General features: G+C 40.8%; 1 protein-coding gene across 3 annotated transcripts in view; it reads right to left on the bottom strand.

Annotated features, from left to right (window-relative positions):
- Positions 1 to 8918: 8918 nt before the first annotated feature.
- Positions 8919 to 22194, bottom strand: part of CELSR1 (cadherin EGF LAG seven-pass G-type receptor 1) — a 188620-nt gene continuing 175344 nt past the window's right edge. The window contains exons 27-35 of one of the 3 annotated variants that reach the window (XM_048500064.1): positions 21575 to 21654; positions 19390 to 19516; positions 18295 to 18420; positions 17363 to 17499; positions 16935 to 17038; positions 15067 to 15228; positions 14379 to 14621; positions 13897 to 14161; positions 8919 to 11738 (exon numbers count right to left, since the gene is read on the bottom strand). In XM_048500064.1, the coding sequence (XP_048356021.1) occupies positions 11714 to 11738; positions 13897 to 14161; positions 14379 to 14621; positions 15067 to 15228; positions 16935 to 17038; positions 17363 to 17499; positions 18295 to 18420; positions 19390 to 19516; positions 21575 to 21654 (1269 nt within the window). In that variant the 3' untranslated portion in view covers positions 8919 to 11713. The remainder of the gene's footprint in view (positions 11739 to 13896; positions 14162 to 14378; positions 14622 to 15066; positions 15229 to 16934; positions 17039 to 17362; positions 17500 to 18294; positions 18421 to 19389; positions 19517 to 21574; positions 21655 to 22194) is intronic. The other 2 variants (XM_048500065.1, XM_048500066.1) reach the window with 2 other exon arrangements.

Below are 22194 nucleotides of genomic sequence, written 5' to 3'. Positions count from 1 at the left end.
ATGCACTGTCACATTCAGGGTCTTGCAGGCAGCCATGGTAGGGGTTAAAAAACCCTTGGTGCTGAAGCATCCTGTTGGCTTCCATGGGAGACTGTTCCTTTTTCTCCCTTCTCTGAAGCCATATTTCATTTTCAAGCTATGCAGGAGCCGTCCCTGTCCTTAGTTACATCTAGATTTTACTGAAATATCTTGGTTGATATATTAATGCTTAAAAGCTTCCACTACAGTTTCAGGGTATTATCTTGCTTACAGAAGAATGTTTGTGAAGATACTTCTGACGTGCAGGCTCAATGAGAGGGCAGCTGTGCTTATATTAAGGCAAAGCACAATGCGCTTTAGGAAGCCTACGGCATTAACCATTATCTGTCTTTGCAAATGTTAGTGTAAGGCTTAACGAGGGTGCGTGCATCGGTGTGTTTCAGCATTACTGAATGGTAGCCAAAATTATAGCCACTCATAATCATGGATTATAATTATATACCAAAGAAATATTTTAATCCAAGAATGAGAACTAATTTCAGTGTGGGTGGGTCAGTGGCCTCAGCCTTTTGGTGGAATGTAAATTAAAACCACAGTGTAGAGACTGCATAGGTTCTCAACAATCCATTTGCTACTGCCCATCAAGTAGGCAACATTCATGTAGGCCCCCCCCCCGGGCGCATGTTAAATACGAAAATGTTACAAACAACAGCCCTGCCAAGGCAACTTTATGTAAGTATGTTTAGGATACACAGACAAGGGCAAAACAGGCTCCCAAAAATGTGTCAGTTTTTATTTGATCCTTATTGGCATTTTGAGGAGAACCTCCTGCTTCCTTTGTTGCCATCTCCCCCTTCCTTTCTGGAAGCCCATCCCACAGATTTAAGCAGATTCAGACCTGAGCTGCAAGTTCTGAATTCCCATGCATGTATTAGCTCAGTTGTGCTCAGTGGCTTTGGGACCACTTGTGGGGCTTTGACATGCTACCTGTGGCTCTTTTGAGCACCATTCTTCAATGTGACACTCATCTTGTCTCAGGAAAGCAATAAAGCCATTGCCCAGCAGGGCTTCCGTTCTGTAGATGGTTCCCGTCTCAAAACAGTCACTTTTGAAAGAACTGGAAGACAGATAAGTTACAACCTAATGTGAGCTCTGGAACTTGTACCATGGACAGAAGTGAAGGGCTGATTCGTTCCAATGGCTTCCACCATTCTCTGCAGCCTCCATTGTCTCATCCTATTTTAAAAGTGTGTAGCAGAAAACCTCTTTTACTGTGCCTTGAAGACTTTTGATAGCATGCATAACAACAATGGAGGCAAATAATACTGAGGGCATTGAGTACTAGGGCAGTGAACACTAACAAAAATGTAAATGATTGATGGCACAGATCCATCTCGTGCCCTTCTTCCAACAAATTCTGGGTGATGTATGGGGTTCCCCACTGCCCTTATAACTCCTCAGTGAGGCAGATTTGGTTGAGAAAATGACTGGCTCAAAGTTATATACCAAGTCTCATGGCATGGTTTCTAAACAGTTAGAATTTCTACGTTGCTTCTTATTACCCACCAGGCTGGCCGCTCTAATACAGTTACTTTATGCTTTGCTGTTCTTTGGCAGTTTTTGGACTAAGTCCATGGGGGATCTTTTGCCAATTCTACTTCCTCTGGCAATTATTACCTGCCTGGAAGTTAATTAGCTCACGAGTCCAAGCTGCTCTTTTTGGAATATCTGTATATCTAATAGTGAAGTACAGCCCCCATCTGCAGATATCCATGGATTGGGGCACACTGACACTGAACAGATTTAGAGCAAAAAAACCCAGCCTTCCAGAAAAATCTGAAATCTTAAAAAAAAAATACCGGTCTATTTAAATTCCTCCAGAAATAAGAGGGCATTGTATGTGCAAGCACGAAGAACATATTTACCATCCTTCTGCAGAGCTGGCAACGAGGCTGTCTATGACACACTGCAGCCCTTACCACAGTGATGCCTGAGTCTGGGAGCAAGGACATCCCACTCTTGGCCCAGAACAGCTCCCAGGTACCACACCTGCTATTGCTGGGCTCCGAGGTAGATATTGAGGCCTGCAGCTGTGCCAGGTTCGGTGGCAGGGAGGGGGGAATGGGATTCCTCCCACTATGAGTCTTGTGGGCTCCCAAAAGCAAGAGGAAATCAAGGTGAAGAGGTGGGAGAAAGAGAGAAGCTACTGACAAGAAGGAGAGGGGAGAGGTAGGGATTTTTCAGAGAAGGATAAGGAGAGAAATAGAGAATTAGGTTGGCAGAGAAAAGAGATTGAGGGGGGGCAAAAGAGAGAGAGGGTAAGTTGACAGATAAGGGGAGAGGGATAACAAGGAAGGAGATTGTCAGAGAAGGGGAGGGGGAGAAATAGGGGAGAAGATTGTTAGAGAAGGGAGGAAAGGAAATGAACCAAAGAGAGGATGGAATGCACCCTCCCTGCAAGTTTCTTGCAGGTCCTCACTTGTTTCTCCATATTTTCCCTGCTCTATGTGCAAGAAATCAAAACTTGTATTTTGTGTCCATGATGGATAAGGTTATTGAATTTGGAGAACGGGTTATTCTTTTAGCAGGTTTAAATTTGCACTTGATGACACATCCCACCCCACCGCCCCAGTTGAAGGCAATTTATTTTAATTAACAAAAAATATTTAGACAGGTTCAGACATATTAGTCCAAAGTCTTCTCTTAGTGCTATCCTATTTCAAAGCCCCTACTGGTGTTAATTCTTTAAGATGTCTCACTTCTGTTCTGATTTAAAGCCAAAACTGATCTCAGTCTTTCACCCATAGCTTAGTGTTCTTATGCACAGAATCATACAATCACATATTTCAGTAGCTCAGTTCCTGATACTTGAAGGGGGATACCACGACCAAGAGCACCCAAAGAATCCATGAATGCGTGGGATTTAAACCATGTCTTCAGTTGGATGTGCTAATTTTTGCCAGTAACTTTCTGTGTGTTGTTTTTTGAACAATTGAATGGACTTCCAGGCTAGCCTGCTGCTTACCTCTCTGCATCCACTTGGTGAAATGGTGCTGCTGATAAGGCTACTGGTGTAGGGTTTTGTCTTAGCATTCTGTCTCCACAGTTTTATAACGGTGGGTTGGATCCAACTCAGTTTTTTGCTGGTGAAAAAAGGGGGATGATGATGGCTCCTTTGATCAGCCAAAGGACCATACTAATAATTGTGGGCCCTTCATGGCTAAATCCTTGGGGTCAGGGCCTGTGGCAAAGGGGAGAATTGGGTAAGGTTGAGGGGGGGAAGCTGCCCAGATCCAACCTACTGTTCATGGATGTTAGTCTGTGCCTATATGTTATGACATTGGCCTATCTTGATTCTGATCAGTCCACTCAGAAATTTCATTTTCAGAATTATGGCAAAGAACTCACCACTATTTGTTGTATTTCTGAAAAACAGCATATCTTTATATTTACATAGATTGATTGAGTGATATATTTTCATCTTAAAATGGTTTGGTAGACACTGCAAAAGGAAAGTTTGTAATGCAGATATTTTTGAAATTAAAGGCAGCACTGGCTGAAATTCTTCTGGATTCTAACAGTAGAGACATTATGGAGAAATTGTCCAAACTGTTTTTGTTTAACTCATTATTAACTGAACTTTCATGATACAATGATCAATAAAATGTTGGTCATTTTATGACTAGCAAAGTATTCAAGTTCATGTTTAAGACCAGATTCCTTGTTGAATTTGCATGGGCAGCAAAAATCCTACTGGATCATTCCCCAGGTTATTCTTTCTGGAGTTATTAAAGGTGATTTTCTTCACCAATTTATTACTTTGCTCTTTTGCTAATCTACTAATGAGCCAATTAAAGCAAATGTTCTAGCATGTTAATATATGTGGGGAGTTGACAATAATTAACAGAATGCTTTTAATAGGAAGCTGTTGATACTGTTGCTGCTTATTAAAGACTGGGAAAACCCGGCATTCCATGTCTCCTGGTGCCCAGAAGGCAGATCACTTAAAAATTCAGAATACTCTTTCAGCCCAGCCTTTCTGCCAGTGAGCTAGTTTGTGTACAGAATGCAAACAAAAAAGTAAATATTACATGAGAGTTAGGGGGGAAGGCTTACAATTGGCTTGCTCAGAATATCAACGGTTGTCCTCCTAACCACAGCAGAAAATCCTTTAGAAAAAAAGGACAGAATTAAAATTGGATGGTAAAACTTATTCCATGATAATACAGTGGCATAACAGTGCCAGATTTTAAAGTAATTTTGTATAATTTTATAAAAACTTTTTAAAAGATAAACAAAACAAAACCAACTAAGAATAAACACAAAAACTATACTATAAAAGGGAAAGGGAGTGCTCCTGATTTCCTCTGTGCTGACTATAAACAGTTAAAGAACTACCACTTGCTCCCTTGTTACAATGATGAAATATAATTCAATGCATTATAATTCCATTAATTTTCAATTATTATTACTAATTAAAAATGATGCACAGTTTTCTCTATTATATCCATTTTCTAGTCCTCAAATCTACAAATCATTATATTTTTTCTCTTTTCAGCAAAAAATCTACCACTAGTTTCCAATTATTGATATACTTAGATAAGTTATTTTTTCTAAACAAACTTATCTGTCTCAGCAATTCCAGAACCATAACAAACCATTCTTCTATTGTGGACATAGATTAAGTTTTCCATTTTTTCCCCCAAATTGTATGTCCGTAATTGAAAAACCTGTCATTTAATTTGTATAATAGTCTTTAAAATCTTTGGGATTATTGAATGTATTTGTATCCTTTTTTTTGTTTTATTACAAGTCTATCATAACAAGTAAAATGACCCTTCATGATGTTCACATTTGGAACATTTTAATATATTTTTGCTGATGTCTCCAGAGACAAATACAATACAGAAATTTTCCTTGAGACTGGGACAATGTATATATAAGACTTTACAGCCCAATTCAGATTAAGGGGGGTGGACTGTGCAAGAGTGTTTGCGCACTGCATTGGCACAAGTGGCACACTGGCAGGGAGGACAAATAAGGAAGTGGGTGGGCATTGTGGAGCTCTGTGGTGCCCAACCTAGAAAGCCCTGCCACCCGAAGAGCTGTGTCAGCCTAAACCTGGCTGCTGGCTCAGCTTGGGGCAGGCTAGCAGCATTTCTGGAGATGGAGCTAACTTTAGTTGGCTTCCATAGAGCTTTAGAGCTGGGAATGCCCCCAGTGCAGGCCTCAAAAGTGTGGTGTAAGTCTGTTTTGCACTATGGGGGGCTTTCAGGTGGCTGCGGGTTTCCCAGTTTTTGTTGCCTCCTTGCACCACCTCCAGAGAGCATCCAGGTGGCACAGCAGCGTGGGCAGGGTGCCATTCCTGGCTACCACAGCCCTCTGGATTGGACTGTTAACCACATATTCTCCCATTGATCCATTGGACATTATATCCAAAGTCACAGGGCGCTTTCTATCATACAGTCTTTTACTTGTTCTTCCTCTGTTGCAAATTTCAACAGAAGCTTATACATTTTGGCAATAACATGATTGTCATTCATACATAGTTCAAACTGTCAAATGCTTTTTCTGCATCTAGAAAAATCAAAGTGATTTGTTTTTCATTGTTTCTTCAAATATTCCAAGATATCCAATACAGTTCCAACATTGTCATTTTAGGTAAAAAAATTTACATTGATCTTCATAAATAAACTGTTGCAAAATTATTTTCAGTCTATCAGCTAAAATTGTTATAAACAATATACAGTCATTCAGTAATGATAGTTGTCTATAGTTTCTTGTCAAAGTTAGGTGCTATATTACCCTCCTACAATAACCCCAGCATCTTTCTTCCTTACAAGATGTTCATTGTATTTTGTAGAGATTGTAAAAAATTCATCTTCAAAACACTTATAAAACAATCCTGATAGACCATCTATACACCAGGAACGTTTCCTGATTTAATTTATTATAGCCTCCACCACTTCTTTTGTTGTTATAGTGCCATTCATAATTAGTCTCTGTTGTTCTGTAATCTTAGGTAAGTTTTGTTTTCTGAGTTTATCTTTTTTTACAGCAGAACCTCTTGCACTTTATATTTTTTGAATATTAAAATATTGCCTCCGTGTAACTTGCAATATCATTTTCTTGTCTCTTTTCTCAATTTATATGTTAACCATTTTCCTGGTTTGTTTGCAAATTCAAAACTTTCTTGCTTTGCATACTTCAATTTTATTTTAAGTACTTTCAGGCTGATTTAGATCACTGTTCCTTCTTATCGTGTTGTAACTTGGCTCCAAATAACTATTATATGCCAGAGATTACAATCTGTGCTTTACCACATGATGGTTGATGCTAATGATTGCACATATGAGATTGTTTTTCCCAGTGCAATTAACATAATTTGTGGATTTACCTTTAAGATCAGCATGATGGTAACTTCTCTAGTAAATTCAACTAATGAAAGCAGGACTGTGTGTGGGACAAATAAATACTTGGGGAGGGGTCAATTATCTTCTACTAGTAGTATTTGAAACAAATTCTTTCAAAGTGTACTTTGAGCAACCGAGGTCTAAAATCAACTGGTGAAAAGGGTTTTAAAAAACCATTTTCCCATGCATTCATCTTGCCTGGGTCTTGAGAACATTCTTTTCCTTGAAAGTGACGAAACTCGTAGTCAATATCTTGACAGGCCACTGCCACTGTACATTCTACTTTCTAAATAGACCATCTAGGAAAGGGTGTTTTTTTTTACCAGGGCTAATGTCAGCATACAGGAGACCTGGGCAAATGTCTGCAGCTAAGTGCTTTTCTGCTCTGCCATTTCCATTTTCAATTTTGTCTGCAGATTACACACAACCCATTCACTGCATTTTAATTCTTGTCTGAGAAAGAGGAAATGTAGTACATTTCTCACTCACCAGGGCACAAAGGACTGCATCACAAACCACTCATGGGGAACCAAATGACAACATAATGTTTCGATCCTGCTGGAAAGACAGGAGCAGAATGCTCCTCCCCCATGTTTGCAATCTGCCATCTCCTTGGCTCTTGACCTGCTAGGGGCTGGACTGAAAAAGGAGAGCAGAGCTGTGGGACAAGCTCAGTGTCACTTAAGCAGATGGTATCTCCAAGTCTAGGATGAACTCTCTTTCAGGGATGGTTGCATAAGCGCCCAGTGCTTGGCTGCTTAGTAACTTTTCATCACTTATTCAGAGAAGCTGCAATCTACTCTACATGGAGCTGAAGGATTCAAGCAAGGGACACTGGTGTTGTCAAACTCCACACTGATGTGAGTGCAACTGAAACCAGTGTTAGAGGAAACATTTTTTCCAACTTCCAAATAATTCTTCCAACTTGGATTGCATGAAAAAATTCAAATTGATATTCCATGGCCCATTACTCATGGAACACTTTTCTTGGGCCTTTTAGGTGCACGGTGGGGCTGAAGTGTGGTCTCCTCGTATTTCTCTGTTTACATGCAAGAAGGCAGTCCAGTCCTCCCCACAGCTAGTTTCAACAGTTTCCTAGTTCTCTTAACTCTGTCCCTCTTAAAGGCACAGATCTGATAACACTCAGCAGTCCCAATACTATAGGCTGATATTCCCTTACCTTCCAGAGACATTCTCCCTCTCTCTCTCTGTCCCTCCCCCCCCCCCAGCCTCTCTCTCGCTGCTGCCATGGGAGAGAGACTTGTTTTTAAAAAAGATTTGTCTGAAAAAAAGTTTTTAAAAGCCACCCTTTCCCCCCCACCCTCTTGATTATCAGGGAGGGCAGAAGCAGAACAAAGGAGGTTGGCTGGAGCCAGAAACAGACCCTGTTTGACTGTTCCTTGCAAAATCCAACTCTGTTATATCGATACATGGATATGAGTGTTTAAAGAAGGTCACTGATACCCAGTAACAAACTAAGTCCACAGGGTGACAGGGCTCAGTTTCTCCAAGGCTGTCTTAATGTCCTGATCTACTCTGAACTGAAAAATTCCTTGGAAGTTGGAGCACCTGTGGAAGCTGTGAGACACAGAAAGCACAAACACCCATCCATCCACAAGTGGTGGGCATTGCTTGTTAATTTCCAATGATAATTTAAGGTGCTGCTGGTTGCCCTCTGATACTCTCTAAGTCCTGAGTTTTAAGGTTTGGTGCCTTCTCTATGAGCTCTCTGCTCCCAACAGCCTCTGATATTCATAGAGAAGGCTTTGTTCAGCATACTGTATACACCTGGCATGACCAGCACAAGAGCAGCAGCACTTGTGTGTGTTGGTGTGTTGTGATAACTGTGGAACTTCCCCCTAAGATAGTTCAACAGTGTTTTTCAGAAGTTGGGTAAAGAGCTCCCTGTTTGACCAAGCTTCTGAAAATATTTATTTGCTACATTAAGTTTTATTAGAAAGCTGTTTATAATGATTTGATTTTTTTGTGGTTTTGTTATATATTTCTTACTAAATTATCCATAGTTTTAGAACTGCTTTAAGATTACCACTCTGCTAGGAGCTAGAGACAATGGCTAAGAAGAAAAACAAATGTTAATATTCATCCAAAGTGACTTAAGAGCCTAGGCTCCTTTAATAATGTTGTGGTGGCTTTGAGGGAAAGCTCCCCCACAGATCTGCCATGGTCAGCCATGCTCTATACCAGTGGTGGCGAACCTTTGGCACTCCAGATGTTATGGACTACAATTCCCATCAGCCCCTGCCAGCATGGCCAATTGGCCATAACATCTGGAGTGCCAAAGGTTCGCCACCACGGCTCTATACTCTGTAGGATGGTATAGGCACCCAGCTGGAATGCAGGTGGAAAGGTTGCTGAGCTGAGCTGATCCACATTCCACGTCTCCTCCCTTGCTACACTAGTCACATTTGGACACTCACTAAAGGCAGGGATCCTACTTGATAAATAAACAGTACTGTTATTCCAAGTGTCATCCCTTTATGGAAATAAATGATCAAAGCAGAAATACAAATTCAAAACTTAATTTATTGTTAAGTTCTCCTCTCCTCTGTGCTTCAATTCCAGTGTTTTGTTCATTAATAAATATACATTTGTTTAAAAAAATCCTCCAGTGTCTATTCTGCCATACATTTTTTAAAAATTGCAAAAAATAGGTTCTTTTTCCCCTTCTGTGGTTATCACAGCTGACAGTTTTGCAGTAACAGTTCTGATAAAAAACTACATCTTATTGGGGCAAAATATACACACAAATGTAAAACAGTTGTAACAACATTATGCACACAACTGAGTGTGATCGGTAGATAATTACACATCCAGAACATTTTTACATCAAAATTCACACAGCATGAAAGCAAAAAAAAAAAAAAAAGAACCACACTCTTTCTCTCATCTAAAAGGCTTTTGATAAAAAGTGATTTTTACAAAAGTTAAACATATTTGATTTTGTTAATAAGATCAATTACATTATATTTTCATTTAAAGGGTTTTAAGTGATATCTGCATGTAATTTATCAATGCTGACTCCAGTGGTTGGGTTGGGCTTAAAGATAAACACATTTAAGTTCCACTGACTTTGAGGAAAGTGATTTAAGTACAGGTGCAACACTGTAATGGAAATAAGTATGACTTAAAACAGTTTTATTTGGTTGGATCATGAACACAGAATTGAAGCCTGGTTTGGTATGAGAAGTAATGATTTCAAAATAAGAATATGTGACGTCTGAGATTCAATATAAATATGATACAATAGGTTATAATACTGTGTTCATTACTGTACAAACTACGAATCCACATGATTTCCCATATACTGCAATTGCATTAGTCACTGCTTTTGGGAAGTCTGGGGCTCTGGGCAGCTCAATCCAGAGACCCAAGCAGTCAGGGACAGTGCTGCTGTGGTGCCACCCGCCACCTCCAAAGGGTTTTACAGTGACACAGTTTTGAGCTAAGAGGGGTTTTCACAAAAGCAAACATTCAGCAATTATACAGCATTAAAAATAATGGGTTGGGTCCCAGAGATCTGTTCCACACACAGTGATTCTTTGCTGTAGTACCTTTCCCTAATGGGAAAAAATTTAATCTCGTCAATTTACAGACGAATAATAAAAGTTAGGCCAGAAATGTCACCTTCATATCGGCAGATTTGAAGTGTGTGTGTGTGTGGGGTGTGTGTGTATAAAGAGAAGGCACACATTTAAAAGGATAATGGCTTGCCCAGTGAGCTTATAGCTAGGAAAAATTTGGAGCAGAGCTTTTCTAGCTTAAATCTTGCTGAATTTATGCCAAAAGGGGTTGCATAGGTGAAAATCCCAACGGACTCATAGTCAGACCAAAAGGCATCCTCTGTAGAAGTAAATATTTACATTTCTCAAGCATCCTTTGTAAACAGCTCAGAAAGAGAAGGCTAATAGACATTGTCAGTTATTTGGGTCAAACTTTGTGTTTGCCTTGGAAGGAAAAGGTTATATTGAATTGAAAACCTCTGTGAATGGCTGGTAAACCACTGAGGAATTTACTGAAACATCCTTAGACTTCTTTAAGAAAGAAACAAAACAACTGAGCGCCCACAGAAAAATCATTGTGTTGGTTGGCAGTAAGGGTGAAGATCCATCATTACGCAAGATTTATTTTGAAAATTAAATGCCATTGTAAAATAATTTATTTATAATAAGACTAATTTCAAAACCCAGGTGGACAGGATGTGAACTCCACAGCAAAAAAAAGAAAGAAAAGAAAATATCTACGTGCAGATCAAGAATTGGAAAAGCATGATTTGCCTTAGAAATCACTCACAGATTTTTGTTTGGCTATTTAGCCTGAGACTAAAAAATAAACTTTGTATCCTTCAAATATTTAAAGCTATTCCAGACCATATTTGCTTACCCAAAGTGATGCCCAAAGTCAATCAATAGGCTTTTCTAAAATGATTTCAGTAGGCTTAGAAGGGTCTCTCTCTCTTCTTAAGACTGCCCTGTACATCACTTGCCCTGTACATCATTTACTTTGTTGCGTTTCATGTAGATAGTTCATGCCTTTTGTTTCTTCTCAGTCTCCCATTTGCAATGTTCAAGTACACTTGTGCTATTCTTTTTTAATATAAAAAATATCAAAGCTCTTTCACAACTGCTCTCTCCTATCAAATTTTAAAAAATTGGCATACATGTGAAATGTACAAAACAAAACCTTTTCTTTTTTTAAGAATCACCATACAAAATATATAAAATTATCTACAGCCATATATATATATATATTTATATATTTATATCAAAATGATGGTATTTTAAGACAAATTGTCCACCACAAGTTGGTGCTGAAGCTGGCAAAGGAATCAAAGGGCACTTGGTGTGATAACTCCTTTCTCCTGAGTTCAGTGATCCCAGTGTCATCTGAACAAAATCCCAGCCTATCTTTCAGATGGGCTTGCTGATGGGATGCGAGGATCAAGTCATTAATTAGTATGGACTGGTCCACTCTGCAGTCCTTGCAGTATTTCTATGGCTCTGTCTGCTTTTCCAAACAAAACTCTTCTCCTGTAGGGTGTCCTCATCATTGTCTCTGTGTGTTTTGGCACCATTTACACAGGCAGGCACTTGAGTGTGCTGTAAATCAATCTGTCACACTCTTTCAAGGAAACTGGGACCATTGCAGGTATGCCACGATGAGAAACTTGCCCCAGGTGCAACATCCTTGCATCCTCATGACGCAGCAAAAAAACAAACAAACCGACATGTAGAGGATCCATACAAGCAGCATCACAGAGGAGTAGTCCCAAGGTAGAATGGACGTCACAATTTCCTGATGATTCAAATTGAAGTTTCATTACTGCCTCTGTTCATGAGAAGAAGTAATCATGCAATTGAGGATTAGAGGCCAAAAATTCCAAGCAAAACTGTCCTGGTCATTTTAGTACATGATCATGCAGGGGAACAGCCATGCTTTTACAGGGGAAAGAGGCTCATCTTTGTTGCAGTGTAAAGCTCAGTAAAGTGCTGAAAAGTACTGGTGGATCATGAACAAAATTGGCTTTCAAGTAACAAAATGACCATCAACTATTTGGCAGGAATAAGGGAAGGATTTTAGTCCCAACCCAAGCTAAGGCCGTTTCCGCATGGCCACGCTGGGGGTTGGGTCGGCGTACTTGTCGCTGACCCAACCCCCCCGGGACCGTTCGCATGAATGGTCCCGGAAACTACCGGGAAGACAGTGCCGCGCTGCGCCGTCGCCCGATCGACTCACCTTCCCTGCGACCATCCGGCGCGTCGCCGAGGCCAGGGGACACGCCCCCCTGCCCTGAGCGACAGCTCCGGAGTCGCAGAGCAGGGGGTGTGCGTCCCCAGGCCTCGGCAACGCACCAGACGGTCGCAGGGAAGGTGAGTCGATTGGGAAAGGGGGGAGGGATGGCGCCTTCCAGTGGCTTCGTGCCGCTCAGGAGAAGTGAGGGCGGCGCGGCTGCGAAGCAGCTGCGCCCCTCATGCGAACAGCTCCCTGGGGATGGCATATTTGGCCCGTGCGTAAAGGGCCTAAGTTAGCTGTGACTAAGTTCTAAGGATGGCAGTTGCCTTAACTGAACCATTGCTGATTGAGCCATTAGGCTCAACTAGATGATGTGCTGGATACCTGCAAATGGCTCTACAGATGTTATTAATTTACTCTAAAAGCAGTCCTGGATGAGTTGTGAACTGGACTAGGGTTGTGACAGGGATTAACCTCCCCACCAGAGGCGTAGCTTCAAGGGGACCAGGGGGAAGGGGGGCGAGATGCACTGGGCGCGCCCCCCTGTGGGGGCGTTCTAGGGGTGTTCCAGGGTGGGACTGGGGCAGAGGATGCACCGGTGAACCGGGCGCTTTCCCCCCTTGTTACGCCTCTGCTCCAAACTTGATTTATATGGAATTAAGTTCTCACTTATGAAGCTGTGCAGGAGCCATAAGGAGCGTTTACATTATATTTAGAATGTATTTCAGGCATTTTGCTGAAAACCCTCCCTTTTCCTCCCAAAATCACCACTACATAAAAGGTGTAGATAAACTATTCTTGGCTAGCTTCCGGACTGCATCTACATAAATGGGATAAACATTCCCTTCCCAGCCCTTTCCTGTTTGTCAGGTCCCAGCAAAAGCAACGACTGGGCAAAAATCTTGGCAGGCCTCTCTGCAGTATCTGCAGTATGGTCACTTCCCCTCCTCAAACAGATGAGTCCAGCGCAATTGTTAAAGAAGAAAAAAGTCATGCTAAAGGGCTTAAAAGTGTGTGTGTGTGTGTGTGTGCTGAAACTTATCACTGCCATTTTGAAAGTGATACTAAGCTCCACTTCCTCCACTGATTGGCTGTGGACAGAGGCGTCACAAAGAGGCTCTGCCTCCAGGCGCTACGCCATTTTCCCTTCAATTCAGAGCAAAATAGGTTTCTTTGCTTCATATTAAAGAGAAAAGCCCCAAGCACCCCATGCATTGAACTCATAGAGAGCACAATGTCTTTTGGAAGCTCCCTAGAAAAGCAGGGGCAAATTGTGTTTCATCCAGGGAAAAATTCATGTGTGGTCACTATCTTTAAAACAAACAAAATAAAGGCTATCGATAAATTATAATCAGGGACAGTCAGTTGTCCTTATGTATGTTTGGGATGATTGGTTCAAGCTGGATTTAGTCCCCATGGATTTTAAAAATAAAAATGAATCAGCATCTTGGATGGAAGCCAATCTCTGCCTCCTCAATTACGACTCTTGGCACTCTTCCCTGTCAGCATTTGTTCCTTACATGCTTTCCCGGCACCCCCAATTTGGAATTCTTCCAATAATGCTTCAAATGGGACAGGCCTAAAACTTGCACAGGTTAACTGCAACAAAGTGAGGTCAGAGCAATGATGTGTCCTGATGGCACTTTTGGAGCTGCAATTGCTTATAGAAAGGATTGAAAGTGCTACATCTGTGCAAACTAGGGAAGATCAGCGAACATTGGAAACTGGAGAGGGGTAGCTCATTGGTACTCACTCAGAATCGGAGGTCTCTGCCACTACTGTCCCAACTTGGATGCTCATGGCCAATCCATTGATTTGCTCAGGAGGCTGATCTCGTCTTGGGTTTTTGATCGTGACTCCAGAATCTGACATGCAGCGAACTCCATTGTTTGTCCCAATAGAAGTTGTTTTGGATGAGAGAGTAGAATGATTACAATCTGATAGTTTTTCCCGTAGCCGATTCTTCATATTTTTGTCCACTAATGGAGGAGGGTAGGTGACTTTATTTTTCAGTATGCCTGAGGTGGAAAAAAGGAAGCGGTAAGATATTTTAAAGTGGCATAACCAGTATTTTCTAACAAGGCTATTCTTCATGTCTTTCAAGACATAAAATAAGAAAGAAAAAAAGTTCAGCTTTGTAATTTCTGTGGTTCTCAACAGATGTGACTAATACCCACCAGGATGTTATTCCACCTACAGGACAAAGTGGCTTAAGTAGAAACAACTTTTTGTTACCTTTCCTTTGTTCTGGCAGCAGGTTGTTCTGCTGTGCTAATGGCTTCTTCTCCTTCTGCTGCCCATCATTCTCTTTTTCATGCAGGACCTCATTGCTGTGGTTTGGTTGGTTTTCCCGGTGGAGCTCCACGTTCACTTTGGTCTCCACTTTGAGCTTTTGCTTGGCGCTTGGGTCCTCACCATCACTGGCTGTGATGCCTTCTGAAGGCCAACAGGGCTTCACGTGGTTGGGAACAGAATCAACTGCAGGGTACCACAAAAAGCAAACCAAAGGAAAAAAGACATCAATTGGAAAACTCTGAGAGAGCCTTTGACAGCTTCTTCTATTTTCAGCAAGATTGTCTGAAACCTTTGGTCAAACTAGCGTTTTCACCCTCTCTTGTTGTTCAGAGGGACTATTATCAATTGTTGTAATACTTAGGTTTGGAAAAACTTGCCAAGGTTCCATCTATATTAACAAAAGATACATCTTGCTTTTGTTCTCCTGTTCATACTCACTTGGTTTTACAAATTGAGAACATGGAGCGAAAAAGTAGAGAGCTGTTCATGAGCAATGCTTGACCAACCTGATTTTGCGGGGCTTTAAACCTACATCTTCTAAGAGGAAGACCATGATATTCTCTGAAGCATATCAAATCAACATTCTTGGCTATTATTTAATCCATGCACACAAGCTGCTATTTTTTACCTTTGGGGGTGCTGTGCAGGGGACCCCGATCATTGTTCTTTCCAGAGTTCCATTTCTTCTCTGTTTCAATAACATCATCTTCACTATCCGATGAGTGGGAGGATGCATATGAGCTGCTATGTTCATCAAGGGACAATTCACTGTCAGAATCGGAATCATGATCTGTGAATGTAAAGAGAATTTTAATAATAGGCAACCTAAATGAATGGTGGGAATTAAAATCAAGAGGCACTGTTGACTTTCAGATACTAATATACATTGGTGCATATTTCATGATGTACAACAATAGAGCCATGTAAGATAGCTATGAAGAATTTTCAACAGAAGGATTCTCCATCTTACACTTTGGTTCACAATCTCAAGTGACACAGTATGCATATAAAGAATGTATGATTTGGGAGCCCATAGGCACACAGGCCCAATCTGCAGGATTCTTTGCCCTCAAAAAAATGGAAGGGGGAAGAACATTTGAAACAGGCCTATGGTGCATGTACTGCCCTCTCAACACATTTTATCTTATGTGAGTGCTAGAAGGTCTTCTCCACCAAATTGGATCCTGCACAGTAAGCTTGAAAAAGCATTGGCTTCCAGTAGAGTTCCGGATCATCTTTAAGGTGTTGGTGTTGACCTTTAAGGCCATTCGCGGCCTGGGGCCATCGTATCTTCGAGACCGCATCACCCCATATGTCCCTAGGCGGCCTCTCCGATCGACGGAGGCCAATTTACTGGTGGTCCCTGGCCCCTCGATAATGCGGCTGGCCTCCACACGGGCCAGGACCTTTACAGCCCTGGCCCCGGCCTGGTGGAACGCTCTCCCTCCAGCTGTCCGGGCCCTGCGGGACCTTGGGGAGTTCCGCGGGGCCTGTAAGACGGAGCTGTTCCGCCGGGCCTTTGGAGGATCCAGCCGCCAATAGTGCCCCGACCTTGGCCCTTAACACCTGGGCCGCCAATCCATCATTGTGACTCGCCATGCCTCCCTTCATCGTAGGGAGGGAGGGATTCTATACGATTGGAACGCTGGACGCCAACCAACCAACCTATATCTTGAATTTTAAATTAAATTTTAATCTGAGTTTATATTTGATAAATGCACTAGGAGATTTTATTGCTGCTTTTATATGTTATTTAAATGTTATTTAATTGTATTGCCTTACATATTGTACACCGCCCAGAGCCCTCTGGGGATGGGGCGGTATAAAAATCTAATAAAATAATAATAATAAATAATATACATACTTTTTGCAGCTATGAACACTGACTTGCAGACACATCCCAAGTTAGACCTGATGTAAAATGGAGCCCACACATTTCTGCCTGACTTACTCAGTGGTACGTGTGAATCACATAAACAGCCACATTCTTATTTTATGGGCTTAAAGGTACCAAAACTGATCAGGCATTGAAAGAAACATTTATGTATAGATTAAAAATGGCTGGAAGGAAGAAAAACCTGCTTATTGTAGACTACGATAATCTTTGTAGGTCCTTCTTCAGATGCTCCACCTTCTGAGATCAGGTGGGTGGCAATCCAGAAGAGGGCAATCCAGTTGTGGCACCAGAACTCCAGAACTTTCTCCCCAGGGAGACTTGTCTGTTCCTTTCAGTTGCCAGTAGGTGAAGACTTTTTTGTTCATTTGGCATTTCCTCAGTGATCCCTCCTTCCTACCCAATGTTTTTAATTGTTGTTTTTGTGTTTGGTAGGAATTTAAGCTGTTTTTAACTGTTTTAATTATAGTTTATTTAGGTGGTGTGTTTGTTTTAATATGCTAGCCACCTTGGTGGTCCTTGTGAGAACTGAAAAGCAGGATATAAATTTTGCCAAACAATCAAACAAAAAACAATTAATTCTTATTGGAAATCCTTCTTACCATTGGATTTTGAGGGCTTTTTGTGGAAGATAGAGGAATCACCATCTGCATGACCAGCCCTTGCTTGGCTTGATGAGACACTAAGCTTCTGGGCAGCTTCGTCTCTAAAGATAAGAGCTTTCCTAGTCAGTATATTGACAGGCGAACTAATACATTCTATCAAACACATTATTCTGTCTGTAAAGTTAGGGCAGCCCGTGCCATAACTATTCAATCTACATTTTCTTCAAATCAGCCAATTCAGTCCCATGACCATGACAAACAAGCAAAGGTATCACAGTACAAAACCAGTCTGGAGAGCTGTGAGACAAGGACAGCTGAAGCAAAATTTGAGGCAGAAATTGCAACGAAAGCATTTTTTGTTATTTGAAAAAGCAACTAAAGTGAAAAGGAAAGGCCAGAAAGCCATGCACCCACCACCAGATTACCTGAGGATATAAGCAAGGTAGCTATTGTGACTCTTGGCTGACCTGACGGTGCTTTCTAGGGAGACTGTGGATTCCCCAAGAGTGGTGCGGTACATATTTGGCTCCTCTATATACGTATCATTACAGTTCAGAGACCGCTAAGGGGGGGAAAGCATAATGACAAATGTTAACCAATAAACCAGCCTCTTTCTTTTAGAAACTACACAGTAGACAATCTAGAAATACTATCTGACTACAGCTAAGATTTATGCACAGCATACTACTAAACTACAGCAATACAATTTCCAACAATCTAGTGTATGGGAGTTTGTGCATGGGAAGAGATACATGATCTAATACTCCACTGTAAGAAAAAAAAAACCCTCCCCCACAATTGCTTTCTTTATTTCTCTCCCCCTCCCTCCCTCCTTTGGGAATTGAGTTGAAGTGGGAAGGGGGAGCAGATGATAGAAGTTGTTGGAGTGACCTATTTATACGGTGATTCTACGAACATTTACACTTAAATTGTAACCAAAAGGAAGTCTTCTGTATCAAACTGACCTTCTAGTATGATCATTGCAGATATTAATATAAAATATTTTCAGAATCAATGCTACAAGTATTAGTGTTCTCTTAAAAGGAGCATTACCAAAAACAACCAGCTGCTTTTATTTCTTCACTTCTGCAGGCTAAATACACAAGTGAACACTTTTACAAATGAGGTAGAAAAATTATGGGGCAATTAATACCCCAATGACATTTGTAAAAATTTTCTAGTCTCAAAAGTGAATGGTTAAGAACACAAAGGCTTCCAGAGCTTGTTATTTGTATGCAAAAGCCACAATGTATTTCTGGCAAAGATGCCAGATACAATTTGGCATGGGCAAATCTGTCAGCCTGCAACATAATTAGAAGAATGTGGAAGGAAACTCTTTTGTAATTTGACTTCTTACGGTTAATAATGTGGCTCTTGTCGTCGTAGAATCATCTGGAAGTGGCTTCTTTCCTGTGAAAGTATTCTTCAAATGTTTCCTGACTTCCTTATTGAAGATACAGTGGAAGAAAAATATGAACAACCCCTAGATTAAAAAAAGAGAGAGATGAGAGAAGGAGGGGGAAGAAACCACATGATACATTACAATTTTATCCCTTATTAATGAAAAAAAAATACGTATGTTTCCTGCCAAATCATCTCTTTGATGATCTTACAAGGTGGCTTTGTGGGATAGGATTAAAATAGACATGACTGACTTGCATGTAACTTTTTCCATCCCACTATTAAGACTGCCTAAACATCATTGGAAAAATTGGCACAGGCTGAGCCTGGGTGCTGGGTGCCTTTCATTGACTATAATGAGAGCTACACATCCTTCAGGAACATATAATAAGAACAGAAGGAAGAGACAGTATACACAAATTTGTTGTCAGGTATTGAGGAGAAGGGAAGAGATGCTTAGCAAGCTTTATTAAAAGAAAATCAAAGAATGGTATGATATGCTTTTAATGTTTTTTATTACACTCCACCTTTTCAATAAAGTATTATTATGGCGACTTACAGAACCGCCCCCCCTCCACACACAAAATAACAAAATGCATGGGAATAATTCCCAGATTAAATGCCACCAATCCCCCTTGGATTGGATTCTGTGACTGCAAGAACTGTATTTTAAGACAAATTCAACAGGCAAGTCCTGGACCACAACAATAGCACAACAAAGTGCTTATTCACGAGCTACTATAATTGAAAGTTTGGGAACCAACCAAATGGTGATTTCTATCTTATGTTACATAATTTGACTCAGCTGAAGATTTATTAGATCCTGCTGAAAATACCAGGTAGTTTCTGGAGGGAGTATCTGTTGGAGTGGCTTTTATCTGTTACCTCAGGCAACTAAACCCACCAGCTCCAGCCTTGCAGTTCATTGTAAGTCTCTGATTGGCCCTGAGTGTTGACCAAGTTGCTTATTTAGATGACCCTCAAAGGATTTACAGTCAAAGGTAAGCCCAACAAAGGGAAGCATGAGATGAGACAGTGTTTTCCAACCTACCTGTAAACAGCTGAAGATGGCAAAGAGGTAGTGGAATGTCATGACGTCACTGTTTACTGCCATCAGTCCCAGTAACCAGGTGGCACTTATCAAAAGAAGCAGGAGGAAAGCTGTACGCAGCACAGAGCTAGATAAAAACCACACAATCATTTTTAGTGGTCCATTTTATACTGCAGTTCCTGGTACATTCTCTCCCATTGTCAACCTACCCTGTATTCTAAAAGAACAGAAATATTGACTGACAGTAAAAAATACTAAACTAAATGCTGGTTTTCTCTCGTACCATTGCCATATGACCTTTCCAAAATCCTTTTGTTTACCCACTAAACACCAGCTTGTACTGTTTCATTGTCAGAGAGAAAGGTGTGTGTGTGTGGGGTGTGTGTGTGTGTGTGAAGTGTAGCAATATGCTTCCTTTGCCTTTCTGTTCCTTCCCCCTTTATCACCAATATTTGCATCGTACCATAGATTTAGTGAATCATAAGATACTCCATTGTATAGAATCACTCACTTATTCACCAGTGAGCAAAATGTGGATTTTAATTTAACTGGCTTTTAATTGGCTCAAAGACAGTGAGACAAATTTCTAGACCAGACAAGAGAACAGTGTTAATTATGCCTTATGGTTTTCTCTGCCTGCTTCTGTCCCAGAGGAACTAAGCTTTCGAAGGAAGCACAGTAGTCAAGTCTAGCCAGAAGGCATTTCTTATACTTTTTTAAAGTGTGCAAATCACCCTATGAATACTATGACTAAAAATGTGTTATAGAAGGGATCACATGGCATAAAGATGTAAAAAATTACAAAGTTGGGGAGTAACACTCAAGTAGATTAAGGGAGGAAAGCTAAGCAGCTGTATTGAGAAGTAACTTCCAAGTATGACTTACAGAAAATCAATGGCACTTGCTCCCTGAAAAGTGTTGTTAAGACTGCCGCCTAACAATGCAGTCCTAAACAGAGTGACGTCAATGAATTTAGAAGGGTATAACTCTTCTTATGACTGGACTATGGGTGCCCCCTCCCTAACAGTAAAATGTCTACAAACTGGCTTTTATCTGTTCATAGCAGCAGAGAATGAGGAACTGTAGCTTTGTGATAAAAAAAAGAGAGAGGAGCTGAATCTTTGTGGAAAAGTGCCTGTTTTGCGTGCAGAAAGTTCCAGATTCAATTCCTGGTATCTCCAATTAAAAGGATCAGGCAGCAGATGATGTGAAAAGCACTGAGACCCTGGAGAGCCGCTGCTAGTCTGAGTACTACAGTAGAAGGCAGCTATGATGATTTCCCCTTCTGCCCACAAGTGCCCAGAGGAAACTTTTCCCTCCAAAATTCTAATGGTCACTTTCAGGGCTTACTGAATGGTCGCTTTCAGGGTCACTTTCAGGGCTTACTAAATGGTAGCTTTCAGGGTCACTTTCAGGGTTTACTGAATGGTCACTTTCAGCTGCCTCTGTAATTTAATAATTCAGTAGTGTAAATATGTTTTTCCCATTATAATAACCCCCTAGAAAAAGGGCTAATCTGCTGCTCAGTATGGCAGAAAAAGGACTTTAATAAAACAGACTGAAAAACCTTTTTCTTTGCTGTCAGAAACATAAAATTAAAGCACCAGAGACTTTGGTTCTTTGAAAGATGAACAACTAAAAGAAGTATTTATTTATTACTTTTTTTCAGAAAACAAAAAATCCTCTTCTTTTCTGTATACAAATATCACCACTCTACTAAGCAACCTCACTTATTTTCCTGAGTGGGTATTTTCCTGTGGTTAGCTTAGTGTGAGTGTATTGTTTGTACCAGGGATTCAGTATAGATTTTCCTCTTCTGACCATCCAGTACCTCACTCAGAGCCTTCTGGTCACTACCACAGAATGGAGAGCTTTTTCACACACATCTGTTCACCTGCTTTGACTCCACCGAACTCTTCCTCACTCCCCTCTCACTTGAACTGAGTTTCTCAAAACTCTCCTCAAACCAGCCAATCACACAGAGCTCCCTTGGGCTTTGCATTCCACTTGCCTATTTTCATCAAAGTGGTGGAATTTGTCATAACAGCTTTATGGGTGTTCAATAATCAAAGCTTTCTTTAAGGGGGGGAGGACTAACACAGGTGCAATTCCACTTGGAAGACATGATCTTCCTATTTGATCGTTGCTCAGAAGTATTTCCTTTCAGTCTTGGTTATAAACTTACATGACTCCAGTTTTCTCCAGTGTACGATGCCTTCGTCTACATGATGCTTTCACTGCCAGTATGAAGATTACGATATTGATCTTGAAGGGGGGAAAAAAGTATGGCTCAAAATGCTAATTTATATTTGATTTTCTTCTATGAATTCATCAAATTGCTCTCAAGTCTGTAAAGCTAAGAGTTCTTCCCTCTACACTGTACTTTGCTTTCCTAATGTGAGGCACTTTGGATCAGCCATAAGCTGTATTGAGATTTCTGTCCCTGCAGTAAAAAAAAACCTTAAGGATCAAGCTTAGTCAACAGGGTGAACTGGAAAAGAAAACCTTGCAGCTGGTACTTACATATGTCAACTGTCCCTGGAAACATTGGTTTTCAAGATTTTGACCACTGGACAGTAAAAAAACCCTTACATTTTTAGCTAGCAGTAATAAAGGCATAACTAAAAGCTTGTTTCATTTGAAGCAACGGAAGCCATCACAGAATTTCATAAGTAACAGTGCGGATGCTAAGATTTCTTACAGCTTTAGAACTGATCAATGGAAACATGTATATTTGGTTTCTATTAGGAAGAGAATGCAAAATGTGAGTGTGGAGACTGCTGAAGGCTCAAGCTGTATGACAGA

Source organism: Sphaerodactylus townsendi, linkage group LG06 (genome assembly GCF_021028975.2).
Source record: "Sphaerodactylus townsendi isolate TG3544 linkage group LG06, MPM_Stown_v2.3, whole genome shotgun sequence".
Classification (NCBI taxonomy): Eukaryota; Metazoa; Chordata; class Lepidosauria; order Squamata; family Sphaerodactylidae; genus Sphaerodactylus; species Sphaerodactylus townsendi.
This window is presented reverse-complemented; position numbering and strand designations above follow the sequence as displayed.